This window comes from Monomorium pharaonis, chromosome 5 (genome assembly GCF_013373865.1).
Source record: "Monomorium pharaonis isolate MP-MQ-018 chromosome 5, ASM1337386v2, whole genome shotgun sequence".
NCBI lineage: Eukaryota > Metazoa > Arthropoda > Insecta > Hymenoptera > Formicidae > Monomorium > Monomorium pharaonis.
The window spans coordinates 6,286,385-6,308,088 of NC_050471.1; the positions used below are offsets into that span (position 1 = coordinate 6,286,385).

Below are 21,704 nucleotides of genomic sequence, written 5' to 3' on the forward strand. Positions count from 1 at the left end.
AGGAATCGGGTAAGAGTAATATAAAAAAATAATCAATTTGGAAGCGTCTTTTATATGTTTTTGTGATATATCAATTACAAGAAAATAATATGGCACAATATTAACCGGTTCTTAACGCGCGTGCGCCACATGTTAATGCCCCGGATTGGTTTAAGAAGAAAAAGGGGGGAAAAAACATCAAATGTGGTACTAGTCGAAATCATATGCAGTCGTGTCGTAAAATCCGTACGATAAATAACTAGGCTAATCGTGGGTGGAATGTTGCATCTTATACATAAATACAAAAGGGACGATTTCCGTTCCCAGTGAGGTACACGGCGAAACACAGTCTTCTTCGGATATGACGTCGTGTCAACCGGAGCCCACACACGCGTCTCGTAAAAAATACTACTCTTACGCTTCTGTCGTATCACTTCGATCTGCGTGCGATCTGCTGCTTCGTTGTGTCGGGCACACGAAAGCCACAAAAGCTAGTGCGACAATAAAAAGTATCTCGTTTCGAAAGAAAGCGTGACAATTAAGTTTCAAGTTAAATAGTAGGGTGCCGTACTTCGTAATTTCACAACCACGAATCTATCTATCAAGAAAGATTTGATGGAAGACCAAATCTGCAACTTCCCTAAACGGTTCATATCTTAAATTACGCGGCCTCAGGTGAAAAATTTTAAAATTAATCGTGAAAACGTTTTCTCACTTATTTGCACTATTGGAACTTGTACTTGTAACGGAAACTGCTAACGATTATAGTTAGGAAACATCTTATGGCTTTTAGTTTGGATAGCTTGTTCTCGATGAGCAACTATTCTCAAACTTCATCACAGTCGCATGGTGTGACATACAGAAAAAAATTTTTGAATGCTAAATATACAACGTCTTTTTTAAGAAATCGCACGATTGATAATAACGCGTAACTATTACTATTAATAGTATTAAAAGCGGCTTTACCAACGACAGACAGCCGTACTTTAAGTACATAAAAACATTGCAAATTAATTATTAATTTACACTTGGTATAGTAACTGCTTTGCGCGATATAGTTTATCTCTAACTTCCTATAGAGCCTTTTGTTCGATCAAGAATTGTTTCAGGAATTCTTTCGCGATATAATTTGAATCGCGGCTTATTCAACTCCGCGGGGTTGATATTTGTTCTTTCACAAGTGCAAATTGTCATTCATTCAGCACGTTATCGTGTCACTCCCTCAATTCCTATAAACTGCCATAAACAATGATACCCATCATCTCATGTGAATCATTCGTTTTCAATTGCTCGCACACAGTTTTCTCTCATACTTTCTCATTAAATAAATATGCCTCTCTTTCTCGTATAATTTGCAATTGTTCCCTCAATCAGCTACATTTATTTCTTTCCATCCATATCGCCTATCCGTCCCAAGACGACGAAAGCTCGTCGATATTCAGAAAACTCATGTGTTTTCTTATTTTGGATTTTTCTCATTTGTCAAATGTTCAACGTGAGATTACGTCGATCAATTCGTCACGTTATTGTCATTCCTGTCGTCATCCGTGCTCCCAAACATCAAGAGGTCCTCTGTCTCCGTCGATTTCTTCCCTTGCATATCGATATAGGACTGAGGACGTTCGTTAGGAGGTGTTCTTAGGTCGTTTTCACTGTTACTGGTCACGCTGACATTTCTCAGCTTTATCGGACTTTCGTAATGATTGGCGGTCAAGTTTGCGGGTCGTTCGTTCACGTAAGATGACTTCATGGGCTCGTCAGGGAAGGACGCTATAGACGGTTGCCAGAGCGCCTGCAGCTTGTCCACCTTGTCGCATTTTGTGACAGGCTCAGAAGATATTCGGCCGAGGTAGTTGACGGTATCTGTCCTTAGAGTCCCATTAGCAGTCTCGTTATTCACTTGATTGTTACCAGAACCTGCAAAAAAGGTTTGAATTTTAAGAATTCAAAATCGTGTATTATTACAAAATCAAATTGTTAAACAACTGTTAATAATAATTGATTCATTAGAAATTTTCCAAGCCGAGAATTTGAAAATAATTTTGAACTATCAAGATTTAGAAATTTCTTTAAATTCTTAGAAATATTAATAATGATGACAGTCATTTATAGACGACGGTATTTTGAATCAATTTGTTTCACTTGCCATTTTCGGTGTCCAAGCCTTGTAGAGATGCAAAGTAGGCTTGATTGTGAACAGTTCGTGGATTAAGATCGAGGTATTCAACACCATCCTCTAGCATGCGCTCCCAATGACTAGTTAGTTCCTTGAAAGACGGTCGCATGCTGGGCTCTTGATGCCAACACGACACCATTAACTTGTATCTGAAAAAATATCACTTTTTTACAATCGATTTGAAGATGTTTCTTTAGAAGTTATAAAAAATAAAAATGTTTTTTCGCGCTTTCTCTCTGTCTCGTCTTTCGCGAGAAAGAGAGAGAGAGAGAGAGAGAGAATGCAGCTTTATGACAAGCTTTACGACGCGCTGAAATAGTTAACCTACTTTATTTCAACTGCTAGCACTTTTCCAAGAGTATATCTTTGGCAATAGTTTAATTTAATTGAAAAGATTTCCTGTCACGTTCGAGGATTCAGTTATTTCTGTTTATTACTATTACTTCACATTGCATATTTTATTACTACATCATTAATTTAGTAACATAAACATACACAGCATATGTATTGAGGTTGATTTCGCAGTACAGCGATCTAATCTTCACAGAAGATGAATGTTTCACATATGATACGAAGTCACGCTACTATAATCATGAACTCCCTCTGATAATTACGCACGAGTCCCTCGTAATTATGAATATCGTACAAGTTACACGCAGTTCTACGTCCTTTGATTTTATCAACGTTGATTAGTCAGTTGAGTTAACTTTCAATTAGAACTCGGAAAAAACCGAGTTTCAAAGAACGTAAATAATAATTTTTTTTAAAGGTAATTATGAAAAGTGTAGAAAGAGAGAAAAAAGGGAAAGAAGAGCGGGAAAGAAAATAATAATACAGAAAAATTGTATATACAAAGCAACTGTGAAAAAAAAAATCATTGTGTTGAAGGAGAAAGCAACTTTTATGTAAAAGATAATTCTGAGACGTGAATTCATTTAGTAAATGAATAGGAAATGAATTACGATAAATGAAACTAAATTTCTAAAGTAGGCACAAGATTGATGATTCTTAAGATTAATGAACGTTAAGCACTTTAAATCACTAACGAGGCGATTGTTAAGCACTTACAACTGTTGCGAGCAATTAGCCGGCTTCTCCATACGGTAGCCGGCCTTCAGTAGATTGTAGAGATTATGCACGTCCACTCCAGGATACGGGGAGGCTCCTAACGTGACCAACTCCCACAGGAGCACGCCGAAGCTCCAAACGTCCGATTTGCTGGTGTACACATGGTCGGCCAGGGATTCTGGCGCCATCCATTTTACAGGCACTGCGGGCACGAACCGTAAAACCTTGGCTAACGCGAAGTAACAGTCGGGCTCGTGCGAGTCATTAAAGGTGTTTTTCCTCGCGAATCCGCCCGAAAGAATTACGACCGGATTACTCCGTCGTGGTTGAATTAGGGTCGTTACTATTAAGCTAAAATATCGTTCGTGCGACTCGTAATATCGCATTTTTCAATGCTGAATTACGATATTTTTTGTCCGATAATTTAGATTTCTCTTAATATTAGATACAAGTTTATAATTTATAAAATATTATTGGATACTAAATTATTATTTGATACACCGCTACATAAATAATGAGAGAATAGGTAATCCGCAAGTTTCGAATCGGAGTACAAATTATTAATTAGACAGACGGTCTTACCTCGTCCCTTGCTCCGCTTCAAGTACGCATCGTCCTCATATACATCACGAGTTAGACCGAAGTCCGAGATCTTGCAAACCTTACCGGTTGCAAGCAAAACATTCCTCGCCGCGAGATCCCGATGCACCAACTGCAGTGCGGACGAAACTTTGATTAATTGCTAATGACTTGACCGAGTCGAGTTGAGACATTTCTAGACTTTCGCTTTACCTTCCAGAGAATTGCAGAGAGAATTACAATCGCGTACTCTTAAATTTCATTAACTAATTTGCAAGAAAAGTCAATTTGAATATTATTAAATAATATTATTACAATGTTTTCTCTCTCTCTCTGTTATCAATTTTCAGTTAGTTCTATTATATATTTTGAATATTTTTCCATTTAAATATTTTATTTCATAAATAATGAGTTTAATAATTTAGAAACAAAGTTCCAGATATGTAATTTTCTGAATATTCCGACATGTATTACCGTACCTTAATATCGGCGAGATATGCCATTCCTTTACTTATTTGCCAGGCGAACGAGAGAATATCGCGCGGCGTTATAGTATAGTTCAATGCATTATCGCTACATTGCGATTCCTCGCCGACGTTGATCGGCGAAGTGGAAAGCAGTGACGTCGGTGCCGGGATCCTACTCTCCGACTCCAAGTGCCGGCTGCGTCTCAGATAGTTACTGAAATTTCGTGTAAATTTATCCCATAAACCGCGAGCATTATCCAGGAAATTGATGGTCAATAATCCGTCCGTCCGGCGTTCCCGAGAAACTTGGATTGCCAGGATGGCGATATGGATCTTCCGGCACGTGCACCGCGTCCGCGGAAAAATTTAATTACCGGGAGCAACTGGTTTTCGCAAAGGTTGTTGTCCCTGCCGGCGATGGTGGAATTCCACGCGGCGGAATTCCGCATCGCGGAGAATTCCCGGAGTTATTTCCGCGTTTGCAAGTCGGTCGCGTCGCGCTGCAACGTCCTTCATTTTGACATGTATATGGGAGCATTGTTGGCATAAATAGAGGATAAAACTGCTCGACCTTTGATGTTATTTCTCTCGACTATAACGAGACAATGAAAATACCAGACTACGAATACCAAGCATTAATATCCGCGCGCTATTTATTCATCTCTTTTCACGCCTAACAAAAGAACATTTTCTCTTTAACTTTCTAGGACAATATATGTCTAAGTTTCTTACCAGATCTTTTAAAATATTATTTTTCTCATGTATCTCATTCATAATATATTTCATATAAATTATAGTAATATATTTGCAAATATAAGAACTCGCAACATATACATACAAAATTCTCTAATCTAATCTCGGAAAGATGCTCGATTATTCGTCATACGAAGAAAGATAAAGTTATCTGCACATAAGTTAGAGTCAGTTTCGACAGGTATGACGCACGAATCGCGTCGATTCGCTTTCAGCCAGCGTAGCACGGGCTTTTATCGATAAGACCAGAAGCTCGTGAAACGGAAAGGTCGTAAATAGCGTCAGGACAGCGGCGATCGAATATATCACGGCGCGCACTTACCGTAAGGAGCCGTATTCGGCGAATTCGATGATGAGGTAGACGGGCGCGCCCGGCGGTGTCGTGCAAGCACCCAGCAGTCGGATCACGTTCGGATGCTGTGCCTCCTTTAGCAGCTGGTATTCGGATAGTAGATCTGCCAGTTCGGAGGCGCACGCGTCCTCCTTCAGGGTCTTCACCGCGACGGTCGTAGGTCCGGGAATTCCGCCGATGTTCATGGCCTTGGCGCGCAAAACGCGCCCGAACTCGCCCTCGCCCAGCACTTGCTCGATCTTCAGGAGCGATCGTGGAAATTCCCACTTTGGGTCCGGCTAAAATTCCATACGAAATTTCGATGGTTAGACACGCACGCGATTAATTTCGCTTTTTTTTTTCATCGCAAGCTCACTCCGCTGAACAGATAACGATTTTAATTTTTTTTTTTCTTGAAATAGAACGACTTTTAGTCATTGATAAGCTAATTCGACATTATATTTAGAGTTATGCTTGTTCTCTAAGTTTGACCTATTTACATTTAATATATACATGACGTTTATTCTTATTTTAATTCTCCTTTATTTTATTCACAACATATGAAGCAATTCCTTCAGTTGTATTTCCAGAGTTCTCGAACAAAGATCTTAAAGATAGAGAATGCGTGTACCGATTAATAAATCCTTTCGAGCTTGTTACGATAAGAGCTCTACTCCCTCTAATCCGAAATTACGCCTCGCTGGAACATGTTTCCAGATTCGTGTCAGACGATATCTGTTCGGCATTACTTCACACGAATTGCATTGCAAAAGGTACAGACGGATACCCAATTAAACGACGGTTCAAGAATAATAATAGGATCACGTAGCTAATTGAGAAATACCTTTACAAATTAGTAGTCATTTCGAATTAGGATTAGCATTACCTACATTGAGCCTTTTGCTATGTAATTCCGGATTAGGCTACCCATGTCCATTAATTATAGAGAATAATTTAAATTAATAAACGTGACACGAATCGTTAAATTTAGAAATCTTAGTTTAGAAAGTATAACGAAATTGACATTTTTAACATTCTCTGCTTTATGTTGCAAAGAAATCGAGAGGTTTCTCAGGAGATTTTCTTTTTGACAGGATGATAGAACTTTTTTCGGAAATGTCATACTATTCTTTTTTCGATGTATAAATTTTGCAATATGTCAATTTTGTGATACTTAAAATGATATTATCGCGTTATTCTCGACATCTCCAAAAATGTTCTTCGAAGATCTGGTATTCACTCTTACTGAACTGATGGAGAACACATTGTTGTAAAGCGATTATGATTTTAACGTTGCTCTGGCTTTTTCAATTTAGCAAATTTTGAGCAAGGTTGAGTGCATCGCGTTTGTCGTAAACAAGGAGCTAATATGATTAGCTCGCAGGGAATAAACAATTTAGCGGATAAAGCTACGTAAAGTCTTTTAAATTCGAGAATTAATTATTAACTGACGCAGATTCATTTGCTCGCCAATCAAAATCTTGTTATAAAATTACTCTATTCTAAAGTTTGATAACGAAATTTGTGCGACGTAAAAGTGCTCTCGATGAATTCGCGTGTGCGTCACGAAAAGGTTTACCCCCGTAAACTCACACTGTTCACTGAGCCGCACACGCCACGTTAGAGTCGATCCGACTTCGTTTTGACTTTATTGAATAAAAGTGACTTTATCTTGCTAGTGTCGCTTGAAGAACACGCCTCGCGAAGAATAGAAATATCGTGAATTCTTTCCACTGACATTTCGCGGCTTTACTCGTCTTTTTTCATCGATATTTTTATCGTGTTCTTTCATTCGGTTGTAGATGCTACAAGTAGCAGAACGCGCGTAACCCCCCTTTTTTAACTTAAATAACAACACATGGAAGAAAGTTTATATAATAATTATTAAGTATTATTATATTAGTTCAAAATTTAAGTATTACAAGAAAATAAACTAAATTTTGCGAGTAAATGGTATATTACGTTCAATTTTATGTTTTATTAGATTTTATTATTTTACGGGATATGTTTGCTCCGCATCTTTTCATTTGCATATTTCGAGCTGGTGGTATTTGGAGGAGATGCAGTGAAATATATTCGTATTCCGCTTTAGAGAAAGAAAGGAAAAATTCAGTTAAAAGTTCTTTTTTACTAGTTTTCTTTTATATAAATATAAAAGAAATCGGCAGTAAAGAAACTTTGCGTTTCAAAATCTTGACGATCATCTGTAAAAATTCTGGCAACCCTCACATAACTTTAAGCGTTGTTAATTAGACTGAACAATTTTGGGAATTGTTTCGAGATGCGGGAAACACCGAGTCGAACTTCAATTTCGACGTAACTCGAAGCAAATACGGAGTTGTGCTAAGAAGTTTTTGTAAACCATGGAATGTACGTTAACGCGTTAAATAAGATTCCTTTGCATACCTTCGTTCAAAGTAAATTACAAGCCCCTACGTGACAGGGACCCAAGATCGAAAAGCCCGCAGCGAAACTTGCGATCATCCGAGATATCGGAAAGCAGAACTACGCGGGAACGACGCGAGATGAGAAACCGTCTCTTGGTTCAGAGAAATAATAAAACGTCGATGAGTCTCACATCTCGCGTGATCCCCTTGAAATAATCTGCAAAATTTGCGAAGTATCGCACTCTCTCTCAAAGACGTCCGAGACTTCCTCAAAATTTTAAATTAAATCTTAAATTGATGCAATCTCGCGTTTTCTTATTGCCTCATCAGTAGTCAGCTGGGACGCCGTGGCCTTCCGAAAGGATGCGGCATCCAAGCGCAATTCTCCCAAGAATACGCAAAGATGTATTTTGCGGAAATGCGTCTTCCGCGATTTAACGTGTTTCTAAGAGACGGGCGATCAAGCGCGAGCAACAGCATTACTAAACAAATATCCCGAACGAACTTGAGGACTACGGAGCCTGACCGAGTTTTCACGACGCGTTTAGATTCCGAGAACCAACCCTCTCGAAGTCTCGCGCTCCTCCGTGCGGAAAGCTGAGGGAGCTTACGCGCTTTAGCACGCTGCTTCCAGGATTACGCGGATGCACGCGAGCACGCACGTACGATATATCACGTGCAGGAGGCGAAGTCTGCGGGTCATGTTGCGCAGTTGCAGGCACAGATGTGAAAAGAGAGCGAGTTTTATGATTTTCCCTCCCTTTTCGAGAGAAAAAGCTTATTAAAGAAATAAATAAAAGTGAGAAATGTATTTCTCCGCCATAACATTTTCTTTCACGCAAAACTTTGATAGAAGCCGAGCTATGATTGCCTCATCCGCGCGTTGATATCGAGCAAATTGCTCGTTTTTATTAAATTTTATATGTGACTAGAAAAAAATAAATAAAAAAACTGCAAAGGAGAAGCTTCTCTTGAATTTATATGTGAAAATGTATTTGATGATATATGATTCAGGTTTGTTTGATTTCGAGCACGTTTTTTTTTATTTCAAGCACAAAAAATGTACATCTTATAGATAAATTTATAGAAAAGTGAAATTTTAATATATGTATGCAATATTTAATATTAAACAACATAATTTCGATTAATAAAAGTCATTGAGTTATGTCCGAAAATCTCCTTCTAAATTTATTTGCAAAATTAATTAATTACTAGTTTCAAAAGACAAGACATCATAATCTAGATATAAGCGGCTTACAGAATAATTTTATTACTATTCAAGAATTATTAAAGAATGCCTTTTTATCTTTATTCACCGGAAAGTCTGCCGCAACTAGATAACACCGGCGTTAAAGTAATAAGAAAGTTTCTGCAACTTTGCAGGCTCTGTATCTTAGATAACGTCTATTCAAGAGTATATATCGAAGATCAAAATTATTATAATGTAAGTGAATTTAAAATTCGCTGTTGTAAATATGTAAGCTATGTAAATTGTACCGATTGCTGTGCTTTTATCGTTATAAATAAACATCATTTGATATTTTTTTTTTGTAAACACAAGTTCTTATGGTATGGAAATTATTCAATAAAATTAGTTGAATTTCAATGGAAACCGTTTTAGTGCAAGAATGAGGTAAGCCCATTATTTTCAGGTTTATCTCATTCTTATTCTAATTTTTTCCATTTCTAGTGGATAATGTCGGTAGATGTATTCTGAACAAAGTGAACGATTACTTACCGGGCATGTCTTCGGTAACAATAAATGACGATTCGCCGCTGTGAAAGTGTCCAAACCGATCAGGAGACCATCGCCGCGATCGATGTAGTCGGACGGCAAAATACCAATACCATTTGCCGCATCGTCCACCCTGTGTTTGCATTCCCGTCGAGCGCCCTTCGCCGCCATCCTGGAACGCAGAGCATCGCGATGCGGAAGACAAGCTATGTTGGCTCATGAAGCTATTTTGGTTTGTGGAGTGAAATAGGATAATTGGCGTTGAGCAAACCATGTCATTATCAATTGCGGGAGTGTAAATTACTTTCATCTTCTCTATGATAATAATCATTAATTTATAACGAGTTCGTATTGTATAACTAAATGTAAAATTATGAAATAACATGATTTCTTCTTGATAAAAAAATAAAAGAGTAAAGGAAGTTATTACAACAAATATTTTACCAAAATAAAATATGTTTAATTTTTCTTCTTTGGTTTCGATCGAACTATTTTAAGATGAATTAATGCAGCTTAGCAGAAGTTAGTTTGTTGTGGTCACTATTGTTACCATGAGAGAGAAATTCTAGTAGACATTGACCCAAATTCGAAAGTTTAGATAGCTTGCAGGCTTGTAAGTTTGAATTGCATATAGCAAGGTATGCTAGCGTTTGTAATACCTCTCCGCAATTTGATAGAAATTTATTGGCGGAGGTTGATGTCAAATTTCCAAACACATTCCATTTTAGTTTCTCTTTAAATTTTAAACTGTAGTAGAAAAATTATAAAAACACGTACTGACAAAAAATAACCAGATAGAATGTACTTAAAATTCACAAAAGGAATAGTAAGTGAAGATAACCGATTGCAAGCTGCGAACGTAAAAAAAACGTGCTATCGCAACGTGCATATCATTTAAACTTTCGCAATTCCGCTCTTTGCGAGAAACTTTCGTCGAGTTCGACTTTACTTCTGGACAAGTTAAACAAATATATTCTTTCCTTTTATGAAAAATTCTTTCGATTTGTATTCCTGCTATGAATTCTTTGATATATGTTAGGAGGTTATAAAACTTGAAAATATATTTGATTTTATATATATATATATATATATATATATATATATATATATATCATAAAGAAACATACAGGTAAATTTTCATCTTAGATCAATCGATTATAAATTATTAATTTATGCTATCTGGACATTTACTTGTATGATGTTTTGATACTTTGTATTTCTGTATTAATAAGCGTAATAATTTTTACACCTTTTTTTTACAGTATTTTCGCTTTATATCTACATTTTTAATATAACTTCGGAAAGTCCAAGGTTAAATAAACTACGTTCAAATCCCAGTTACTATAAGCCTCGCAATGCCCTTAATTCCTTGTAAACATAAGATTCAAGCCGATAAGCTCTTTGCACAAGCCACTGGTCCAGAAACGATTTACCAAATCCTTTTAAGACTCGTGCAGACCACAAGACTTCTAATAAGATATTGTCACGTTTTACTATCTTACATCGTACCATCTTATATCTTATACCAATATTCGGTTTTCCCAAACAGACTTTAATATTATATTTTACATGAATTCGGTTTTTTTTAAACAGAATTTACTATTATTTAATTCTTTCACTTTTATATCAATTTTAATCAGGCAATGAATAATAAATATAACATAAAAAAATTTATATAAGAGTAATATATATGTAAATGATGATTTTATTTAAACTTTTTTTTTTGCAAGAGAATGCTCGTTAGAAATTAAGTGTTTCTAAAGAAGACTTACATGATAATTTTCTTTAATATTATATGTATGTAAAATTTTTTAATGGCAGTAGAATAATTTTGTCATCTTATATAAATAATTTTTTTGCTTCTTACCTATATCTCCACATAACTAATGACCCCACAATCACGATCAACACAAACAGACTAGCCCCAATAACACCTATCATGCACGTAGGACCGCACGGTCCACTGGATGCTGCAAAAACGTAAAGGACAAAGTTAATAATGTTTGATAGAGTGAAAAACAGACCGTTTCGCGTAACATCATAATATTAAGAGAAAAAATTATGTAAATTTCTTTCTTCAATAAAAAATATTCAAAGTAAAGCCCAAATATTTGATGTATTAAATTGAAATATTTTATAATTTCAAATTTTAATACTAAGTTTCTACAAATAATTAAAAAATTGTGTTTAAACTATCAGTGGCATTTCTGTGATTCAATATTGCTTAGTACACGTGATTTCTATGGAAGAGAAAATGATGCGAAAGAAATGCGATGACCGACCTTTGCGCGCGCCCAACGTGACAATGTCGTTTTTTTGATTACGTGATTTTCTGTTTTCCAAGCGTTCCTCCCTTGTCATTCCGGACACATCATTTCCTTGCAAAAAGGAGTCGATTCCGCACATGCACTGTAGTAGATTGTCGCAGGTGCAAGTTTTCAGGCCGCTCTTAATGCCGCGGCCGTCGCTATTCATGTGGGCGAAATGAACATCAGCTAAAAACGCGAATACAACCACTCTCAGATCGATCGCCTCTCGAGGACGAGTATAGTAATCCTTCTTCAATAGCCCTTAAAGCCCTTTCGACGAGACGCTACTGCGACAACGCGAAATCCTTTTAAATGAAAGGCTTTTGAACACGAAAGAAATCGAAAGAGAGTACTATATCTAAAGTGTCAAGACTGAAGATCTATAACACGATTTTATATGTTGTCTTATACTTTTTCTATATGCATCTAAATTCTTTAATATTGTTTTAGAAATTTAGAGATTCTGAACTTTGAGGGCTGTTAAAATAGGAGAAATTTTCTCTTTTTTTTTTCTTAATAAAAGCATTTTAATTATCATAAATAAATTGTTATTTGATTATTTTTTCACAATATTAACAATAATTTCACAATAATAAAAATAATTTTTAACGCAACGATATTGTGGCATTTTAGCACCGTTGGTTTTACACTAATTCGGTCGGTGAAGCAATACATGCGACTCACATTCGACGGTGCAGTCTTGCGGACACATGTGCGGAACGCTGCGCTCCAGTTCGTCGCATTCGTTGTCCGGACAGTACGACAGATTCGGAGAACAAGTGGAATAATATTCTGACATTTGAGTAGCGTTGTTGTTTCTCCAAACGCATCGACCGATGAAACTGCCATTGCTATGCATAAATTCATTATTAAAGCCTTCTTATAATTACCCATACCGAAAGGGGCTTACATAAAGTATTACAAGCTATTTTCTCAGAATTATCAGGGGTGACTTCTATTATGTAGATCATGCTATTAGACGATGAGGAAATGATTACGAGAAATTTATTCTTCATTTTATTATCAATTATTTTATTATAAATTTAGAAAACCCTTAAATCGACCCGACTAAAATTAAATATTTAATAATTCTTTAAAAAGTATTCCCTATTCAGAAAAGTAAAATATGTAAATTTAATTTAAAAATAAAAAATAAAAACTAATTTGAAAAAAGGATTATATAAAATTATGTAAAATATAAATAAAGAAAAAACTGTAGCAACGGATCAAATAATAAGAGACAGTTTTTTAAAAAGTAACATTTTAAAATAATTTTAATAATGAAAGGTATTTTTATAAATATAACATTTATAATAATATTAAATTGCATTTTTTGCGGGAAACAGATTAAAATGCGAAAAAAAAACCATTACTTTTTATAACAAAGCAAATAAAAATAGAAAAAAAATGTAGAAAAAGATAAACCGTCAATTAACATCTTTTACCTTATCATGTCAGAAAACGATAATCGTCAAGGGGGACACAGAAAGCGAGTCAAGTGGAACCTAATGGAGGAGCCATAAACCTGGACGCGCTACCATCCGAAATAGTCGTTACGATGAAATTGTGCCTCGTGGCGACGTGACATTCTTCCGGGAAAAAGAACGAAAGTAATGACCCAGTCTCCCCATTTATTTCATTGTAGAAAATCACCGTCAATTCCGAGACACAATGATAGCGGGTTTGTTCGATATCAAATAGATTTGCTTTATATAAAAAGTCGTCATCGGTCAATAGTATCTTTCAAATAATGGCTTTTGTATCTATTACTTGAAAACTTATTAGTGCGTAATAACCAAAATATGCTTTGGCATTATTTCTCGAGCAATGTAACTATTTTTTTTTTTAGATTTTATATAAAATAAAGATTTGCAAAATGCAAGAGCATTTTGAAAATTCTTGATATACAGAAGCAAACTGGAATTATGCGCCATTTTCCACCGGTGTAATTATAAAGTAAGATATGCAACATTTGTGGAACGCAAGCACTCTGTGGAATGCGCTTCTGTTGTTAAACTCACTAGTATTAGATTTATACACCGCTTGGAAATTAAAGGGGACGTTTTTGCCGCGTAAAATAAAAAAACTGTTCAACGAAAGTTCTGCAAATGTAATAGTCTTTCAGGTAAATAGCAAATTATAAGACCTACTAATTACTTTGTAGAAATTTCGTTTCATCTATGATCACGATTTGATCATTTTAATATTAAGTATTATATCATATTTATAGAAGAAAATTATGGATCACTCTTATTTTTTGTTATTAAAAATATATTGGATTTTAAACAAAATTCATGCTAAGGATTCTGGTACTATTTATCAATCAGAAGAATAACGGTTTTATGAAGGGACCTGCTGCTATGAAGGAAAATAGATGGTACTCACCTGAGGACTCCGCTGCCAATTCCGCAGAACTTTTCGCATTTCTCGCGAGATTCCGCGTACGCGCATGTGTCCATCTCGTCTTGAGCCAATTGTGCGCACGTGACGATCTTCGATTGCGGCACATCAATCAGAGTCACTCGCAGCGTCTTGGTCATCGCGGTACCACCTGCTGCGATCCATTTTAACTTCAGTCTAGTGAACAAATTGATATACCATATTAGATTCACGTGACAAGAAGGATCGTTCTGGTCCGAGTGTTGATTCTTATTGACTCAGTCAAAACGCAAATCCTTTCTTATTAAAAAAAAAAGAATAGAAAGATATAAGTATTTTTAATTCAGATATATATTTAGATGCTCAATAAAGAATACGAAATATGTAATACAAATATTTAGACATATTATGCCGAAAATGTGTTGTTTGGATTGCACTCATGCTTGGTCGAAAGTATCTGGATATCTATCCAATTTGTTTTGAAGAACGTGACACGTTTCAATAGTTATGTGTAAATTCAGTGTATAATTATAATTGTAACATTCTTATAAATATAGGAAATTGATCGAAAGATGATAATTTCATTTATGATCTAGATTAGAAGCGTTATCTACGTTAATAGCACTTCGTTCTTTTTGTACAGAAAAAGCTATTTTATAATTAAGAACTAGTTTATTCTTGCATTATAATAGCAAGGCATTTATAGGATGACAAACTTACTGAACGGTTTTGGGCTCGGATCGTAGCTTAGTTTCATTGGAAACGTAAACGATACCATCCCGTTGGGTGACGTTGAAGGCACTCGAGCCGTTCACGAGAATGAAAGTTATCGAAGGATGCGGCTTCACGCTGGGTTTTGCCACGCGTAAATATCTAGGCGAAATCCGGGCTATCTTCGTATTCGTCGGATACAAAAATATCGGGACAGTCGATGGCGCTGCGGTTGTTAAAGCTTGATGTACCGGCCCTGAGAAAACTATACTGATGTTCACCTAAATAAAAAAAAAATAAATTATTGTTGATTTTATCTAAATCAAATTTTATAGGGGAAAAATTATGTACTTATTATATTATTCTTATTCATGTTTTATAATTATTTTTATTCTTCAGAATTTTATTTAAGAGTTATTCCGTTTCTAATTAAATACTTATTTATGAATCTCACTTTTCTATTAAACAGCTTTTTATGATGCTATTATACGAATATTGATTTTTTACAAAGTTTTTTTAATGATATAAAAATACTCTTGTAGTTGGAAGCTCTTCTTGTAGTAGGAGCTTACATAATGATTAATGATGCGAGAAAATCTTTTCATAGAGTATCTCAAAAACGATGAGAAGAAATATTATTATTATACTTTGAATTTCTCTGATTAACTTCTTATTTCATTATTATCTCAATGTGATTTAGTGTATATCTGCATAATTATTTTATATAACATACTTGTTATTATATTTATTATTTTTAAATGTTAATTAAATGATTTATTTTACAATATTATAAGCGAAAATTATTTTTAAAAAATTATTATTACAATGTCAAAGATATGCGATGGCTTATTACATGAAAAGAGGAAGTTTTACCACTAGAAGAGATCTCGAAAAAACTCAAATAATGTCTTGTCGCGAAAAATCGATATTAAAGACCACCACAGGTGCGATTGCTATTACGTGACGCTCTTTATTAGAATTTATCGTTCACATTTCTTGATAATCGCAGAATGGTATAGCAGGAAAAGTCCTCGGTATTTAAACGTGTACTAATATTTTCTAAACGCGAAGGAATTGCGAATGAATCTTTATCGCATTCGTTTATAATTTGATAGTGCCATCATGTCATTTTTTCCCTACACGGAAAAAGACTCTTTTTAATATTAAATTATATCTATAAGTTTAAGGTATTAACATAAAAAAATAGGAAAATATTTCTGAATTTTTGAAATTTCTGACACACCGTTTGTCTAAATCGTATCGTCAATATTTTACGTATTTATTTAATATAACCAACATTTGATAATAAAAAAAAAATTTAATAATATTAGCAAGAGAGTTTAAAAGGTAACATCTTGCTTTATGTTAACATTAAAAAAAATCAAGTATAGCTGTTTTTTTTAAATAATTTTGGCGATACTATTTAGAAGACTCAAGAGCGATTTATATCTAAATCATACTTTTTACAGTACAAAGAAGGTTTACAATAAATTAATTTGTTATTGAAAGATAGTAAAAGATTGAACATTGTAGTAACAAGCACCTAAAACATTTTAATATTTATTTGTTTATAAATCAGTACCAAATAGAAAATACCATAAAAAATAATTTAAATAATACGCATTTAGCAACTCTCTATTATATTTCGACTTTTCGTTTAAAAAGAATAAGGATGACGGAAAATTCAATTATTTTCTATACGTATTTATTGGAGAATAATTTAAAGAATCCATGAAGATCGGCATTCAATTGCAAAAACGTTAATATTGTGTTTTGCAAGGAAAGACATGATTATCCAAGAGGATCGCCGATACTTCAGACACGGCCTGATTTAAGGGTCACGGAATATATATCAAGAGCAGGTCGTCGAGGTCGCTTGGATATCGGCGTCGAGATTTATTTTCTCGCGTGGTTTCAATTTAAGCAGCTAATCGTGCGCAGCGCGGATGATATAGGGTATCCATTAAAGGTGCACGACGAGCGCGACTCGAATTAGAACGAATGCCATCTGATTATTATCGCTTTTATATATCGCGCGTTCTACAATTATTATCTTATTTCCAATTATATATTTAAGATGACATATATTCCACACGTCTGACACTATTGAGTGAGCAGAATTTAACAATGACACGTATGGATAGAGTATATTTATAAATATGTATAAATTTCGCTTTAACACGCCTTAATTATGAATATAAATTAAAAATAATTAAAAAATAAAATTAAGATTTCTTGATAAATCTGTCTATTTTCTGTAATCTGTAAAAAATTAAGCAATTTTTTCTTAATATTTAACATTTTACTTTACAACTTTAACTTAATATTTAAATTATTTCTACCAAATCATGAAATTAAAATTTATTTGCATAACTGTAGAAAAAAAGACTTTAGTTTTCGACATGATACATTTAACTTATAAATTAAATAATTTTTCAATAAAATCCACTGTGTGAGTGTTAAAAAGTTTTTAAAAATTTCTGGTTTTATATTTTACAATTTTAAATTCATCAAGATTTAAGAAGATTTTAGCTTGACGTTGGTTAAGTTTTTTTATTCGATGTTGTCACGTTCTCTGTATGAATCAACTGCAAATTCTGGTAGGTGTGAATGATTAAACATTCCCATCGTGAAAATGGTGGACAAAATGTTTGGAAATTGCATTCTACGCGGAACAATGCATCTGTTCGTGCATATTGCGCTTTGTTTCGCAATTCTGGAAGCTTCTTTGCGTATTTCATCACATCGAGCGATCAGTCAGATTATTTTGACCGAATAAATGTTTTTTTCCTGGGATGGAAAATTTTCCGGAAAGATCGTTTTCGTTCGTTTGTCCGAGGAAAAACTTCGGAGAATTGCGTTAATGACAATCGTATTATTCGAAACAAAGCTCGGCAATAAGTGACTTTACACCCACACGCCAATTTTAGATGGCGGACGCGGGTATTTAATCCGCGATTAGCTGCCTCCATGAAATCAATGCCGCACCCCAAGGAACCTCTAACAAGGCGAGATTTCACCACCTAATTGTTTAATGGCCTCCGATTATACGGGCAGTGAGAATTACGGATGCAAGGCACACGACTAATGGCCATTAATAAGTCCTTATCTTTCGACTTCCTCGATACAAACTTGAATCGATATTGTTTCGTGCCAATCGAGAGTTGACTCGACAGAAAGGAAATTTGCGTTTTAAAAAAAAACGCCCGCATTTATGAAAAGATAAATATGCTTTTGAGAGAAATTAATTACTTTTGAAAAATGAACAAATAAGACATTATTATTCACTTCTATCTGAAAAAGAGCGCTTTGCTTCTGAAATAATTAAAACTATTTAATTATATACAAATTTCTAGCGTTGCAATTTTATCTCGCTGTAGTAATCGAAATTAAATTTTAGCAGTCGTTACGTGATTATCGCTGATTTATATTTGATGTAAATGAGTGGAAGCAAGAGATTTGTACTTGATGTAAATGAGTGGAAATAATCCTTCATGGTCGAAAGTTCCACATTTCACGTAAAGTGTGATCGTAGATCTAACTCTGAGATATCACGGGCATCTTGGGTTTCTCGTATATTAAACCAGGCTCTCCACAAGTTATGAGATCAGTACGGTGCACTTTCGCCTCGAGTTTTACCAGTGCCGTTCAGTGACATATAACGGTGAGATATTGGGGAGGCTTCCGCCGATATTGTGGAATTTATCGGTGCAAACTTTTTTAATCGTATAACAGATTTCCACGCCATGCGTGTGTGCCTTTCGTTTATTTCGCTGAAAGCCAGGTCATTACAAAGAGCTCTGATTTGATTCTCTGATCCAACAATCAATTTTTAACAAATCCTAGTATTCTGTCCAATCTAAATTGCAACGTTTTTTATATTCGGTTTATAAATTTGAATTCCTTTTATATTTGTATTATTTTAATTGTCTTATATTAATAATAATTTAATTTTCTAATCTTGAAACTGACTTTGAATACGTGCGAAGAAATAAAGAAAAAGTTCTTCTAGGCCTCCAAACTACGAGACCAAAGAAATTATTGAGTCAGAGGACTTTAGAGTGTTCCGATCTTTAAAGTGCATTGGGGTAAGTTAAGAAACTAGGCTTTTACTCTACCACATGCTACTACGCTCGGAATCGGCTGTTAAGTTACTTAGCCGCTGTCCTTTGACACATTGCAAATGGAGCGAGTGTTTCAAGTAGCTTGCCAATGAGTGTCGGTGACGTAGAATCAATACTGACTCACCGAATTCGCCCCGTATCCCGCTAGAAGCGACTCATCCGTGACCTGCAGGACCACGCGGTATGGTGATTTCGGCAATAGTGTCGTCTTCGTGTGGATCCCTGGAAAATACGCGCGAGCTTCTGATTACGAACGCGGAAGTTACACGAGGCGAGTATTTATCAAGTGAAATGAAACGTAAAAAATGCGAAATGAGAATGGTACTCGGTACTCACTGGGAAAAATACCAGTCGAAGGCACCTGATCCGGGCGTTTGTGATGCTCAATCGGTAGAATGCTGTAACTTACGTTTAATGCATTTGCAGTATCATTAAGCAAACGAACGCTGTACTGGTTGCTGCTCACGGCATCCGCGTCCTTCAGGACTAAAAGATTATCGTCTATCAACCTAGAGTTCTGTAACATAAGAAAATATTTCTTTAAATATTGCTATAAAGTTTTCATTTATAAAATTTGCATGATTTTTTTTTGCAATTTGCATAGTTTAAAACAATAATGAGTACTTATTAATAATATTAGATTATTTTACATGTTTGTAGCTTTCTAAAACTGTTTTGTTTATACATTTTTCTCTTTTTTCTTTATACATTTTTCTCATAATCTATATATAAAATACAAAATTGTCGTGGAGCGTAAACTGGTACATTTCTTTGTCACTGAGAACAGATCATTGGTGTGTGTGTGGGGAGGGGGTGTATGTGTGAGTGTGTAATTTGTTCTTTTCACATATAACATAATTACATTTCAAATAAATAATAAATTATTTATTTCATTCTTTAATACTTAAATTGCTTTCATGTTTAAAATGTTCAGTTTTGATCCTTTTATTTTATAACTTTGGTATTTAATAAATAGAAATATATTGTATTATAAAATTTATCAATTTATTTTATTGTTAAGTACTCACTTGTGTTTGCCGAATTTTGCCATTATTGTCTATTATACCAGTTTTAGGACTCAATTTCTCAGACGCTTATTTTTGATGTTGCAAAAATATTAATTATTACAAAATATGAAATAGTATACTTTTTCAATCACTTCTTATTTTAATTTATTCATTTATTATAGTTATGATATAATAAACAATGTTTGATTTCTTAATAATCCTATAATATTTAAAGAAAATATGTGAAGAAAGCAATTTTTTTCAACGTGACTATTCTTTAAAATCTTTGAGAGTATTAAATTGCCTCATTTTCAAGTATTTTCACTGCACTTATCGAAACGACATAAGATTTCGATTAATCGATCGAACTTCGCTCATTAAAGTCTTGAACTAGGTTCGTAGAAAGTCCTCAGGTGTTTCAGTATTCGAACGAAATAATTGCTTCTCCGTGGAAGTGAAATGAACAATAAAAAGTAACAATTGAATGAAAGAAAAAAAGGTGTTTACCGAGAGCTGTGAAAAGTAGAGAAAGAAAAAGAAGATTTGACGCGGTAGAGAAGGGTATTTCGAGAGAGGTTTAATCAGGATCAATCCCAGAAGCTCCTCTCTCGTCGTAGGTATGCTTCATCACTCTCGCATGTCTTTTGTAATACTCGTCGCACTTGACGTTTCCTTTTTATTACGCGCGTCGCGTTGAAAACAATGCGATAATTACACGAACAATGAGCGCTTGATTAAGTCTCGTTTCCGACGTAGTGACGCTGTAGTTGGAAAATGCAATTCGTTCGTTGAGAAACATTAAAATTTGCTAGATAAAATGCTCTCAGGTACTGAATATGGTAAAAAAGATAAGAACAGTTAAAATTATTCACGCAAAAAGATTTTATCACACAATATTATTTTATAATTTTTACTTATTTTTATTATTATTTTCATTTATCCTTATGAAAATGTAATTTAGTACGATATCCTTTATCACTCTTTTCAATTTTTGTGTTTTATATATTTATTTATAAATAAAAGCGTCATTAAACGAGAGAGAGAGAGAGAGAGAGAGAGAGAGAGAGAGAGAGAGAGAGAGAGAGAGAGAGAAAATTCAATTTAATAATAATTCAAAATTTTTCTTTAAAGAATAATGGATTAAGAAATAATGGATATTATTAGACATAAAGTTAGATTAGAACTAGAACACAGAGTAGGCGGGCTTTTGATATAGATCAACGACGCCCTTATGCTCCGATGACGATAAATCAGTGACTTCCTTAATACTAGTTAATCGGTCCCAAGTTATTCGATCGTAGTAGCCGCTAAATTAGAACGGCTTGATTTCGCTCTTTGATATTGTGAAGTTACCTTGGAGAAATCCTCAAGCGTTATATTGATGGAAGTTTCGCCTTGCGCTTTCGGAGGATTGTCGTCTTCATCCAGAACGTCGATAGTAAGGACTTCCGTTTGTGCGTACTGTATCCCGGTCTCTTCCCAAATAACGCATCTCACCTGAATTTTAACGTGAGGTCCAGGTCCTCCCGGAGGAGGTCCAATAACGTCTCGGTCTAAGGATGCGTTTGCAAATAATTTACCGTCCACTATGTGAAAATAGTCTGTTCCTGAAAGTCGAGAATAACTTATCTCATAAACTTATTTCATTATTTTTACAACGACATGCTTCAAGTTCAATTTCAAATGCAGTATAACATGT

General features: G+C 34.8%; 1 protein-coding gene across 1 annotated transcript in view; it reads right to left on the minus strand.

Annotated features, from left to right (window-relative positions):
• Nucleotides 1-32: 32 nt before the first annotated feature.
• The window catches only part of LOC105840080 (proto-oncogene tyrosine-protein kinase receptor Ret), a 53,982-nt gene continuing 32,310 nt past the window's right edge, over nt 33-21,704 (minus strand). The window contains exons 6-20 of the mRNA XM_012686833.3: nt 21,359-21,612; nt 19,335-19,515; nt 19,123-19,220; nt 14,884-15,155; nt 14,170-14,361; nt 12,469-12,635; nt 11,758-11,970; nt 11,343-11,445; nt 9,479-9,647; nt 5,345-5,652; nt 4,282-4,483; nt 3,806-3,935; nt 3,224-3,425; nt 2,126-2,304; nt 33-1,896 (exon numbers count right to left, since the gene is read on the minus strand). Of these exons, the coding sequence (XP_012542287.1) occupies nt 1,490-1,896; nt 2,126-2,304; nt 3,224-3,425; nt 3,806-3,935; nt 4,282-4,483; nt 5,345-5,652; nt 9,479-9,647; nt 11,343-11,445; nt 11,758-11,970; nt 12,469-12,635; nt 14,170-14,361; nt 14,884-15,155; nt 19,123-19,220; nt 19,335-19,515; nt 21,359-21,612 (3,077 nt within the window). The 3' untranslated portion in view covers nt 33-1,489. The remainder of the gene's footprint in view (nt 1,897-2,125; nt 2,305-3,223; nt 3,426-3,805; nt 3,936-4,281; nt 4,484-5,344; nt 5,653-9,478; nt 9,648-11,342; nt 11,446-11,757; nt 11,971-12,468; nt 12,636-14,169; nt 14,362-14,883; nt 15,156-19,122; nt 19,221-19,334; nt 19,516-21,358; nt 21,613-21,704) is intronic.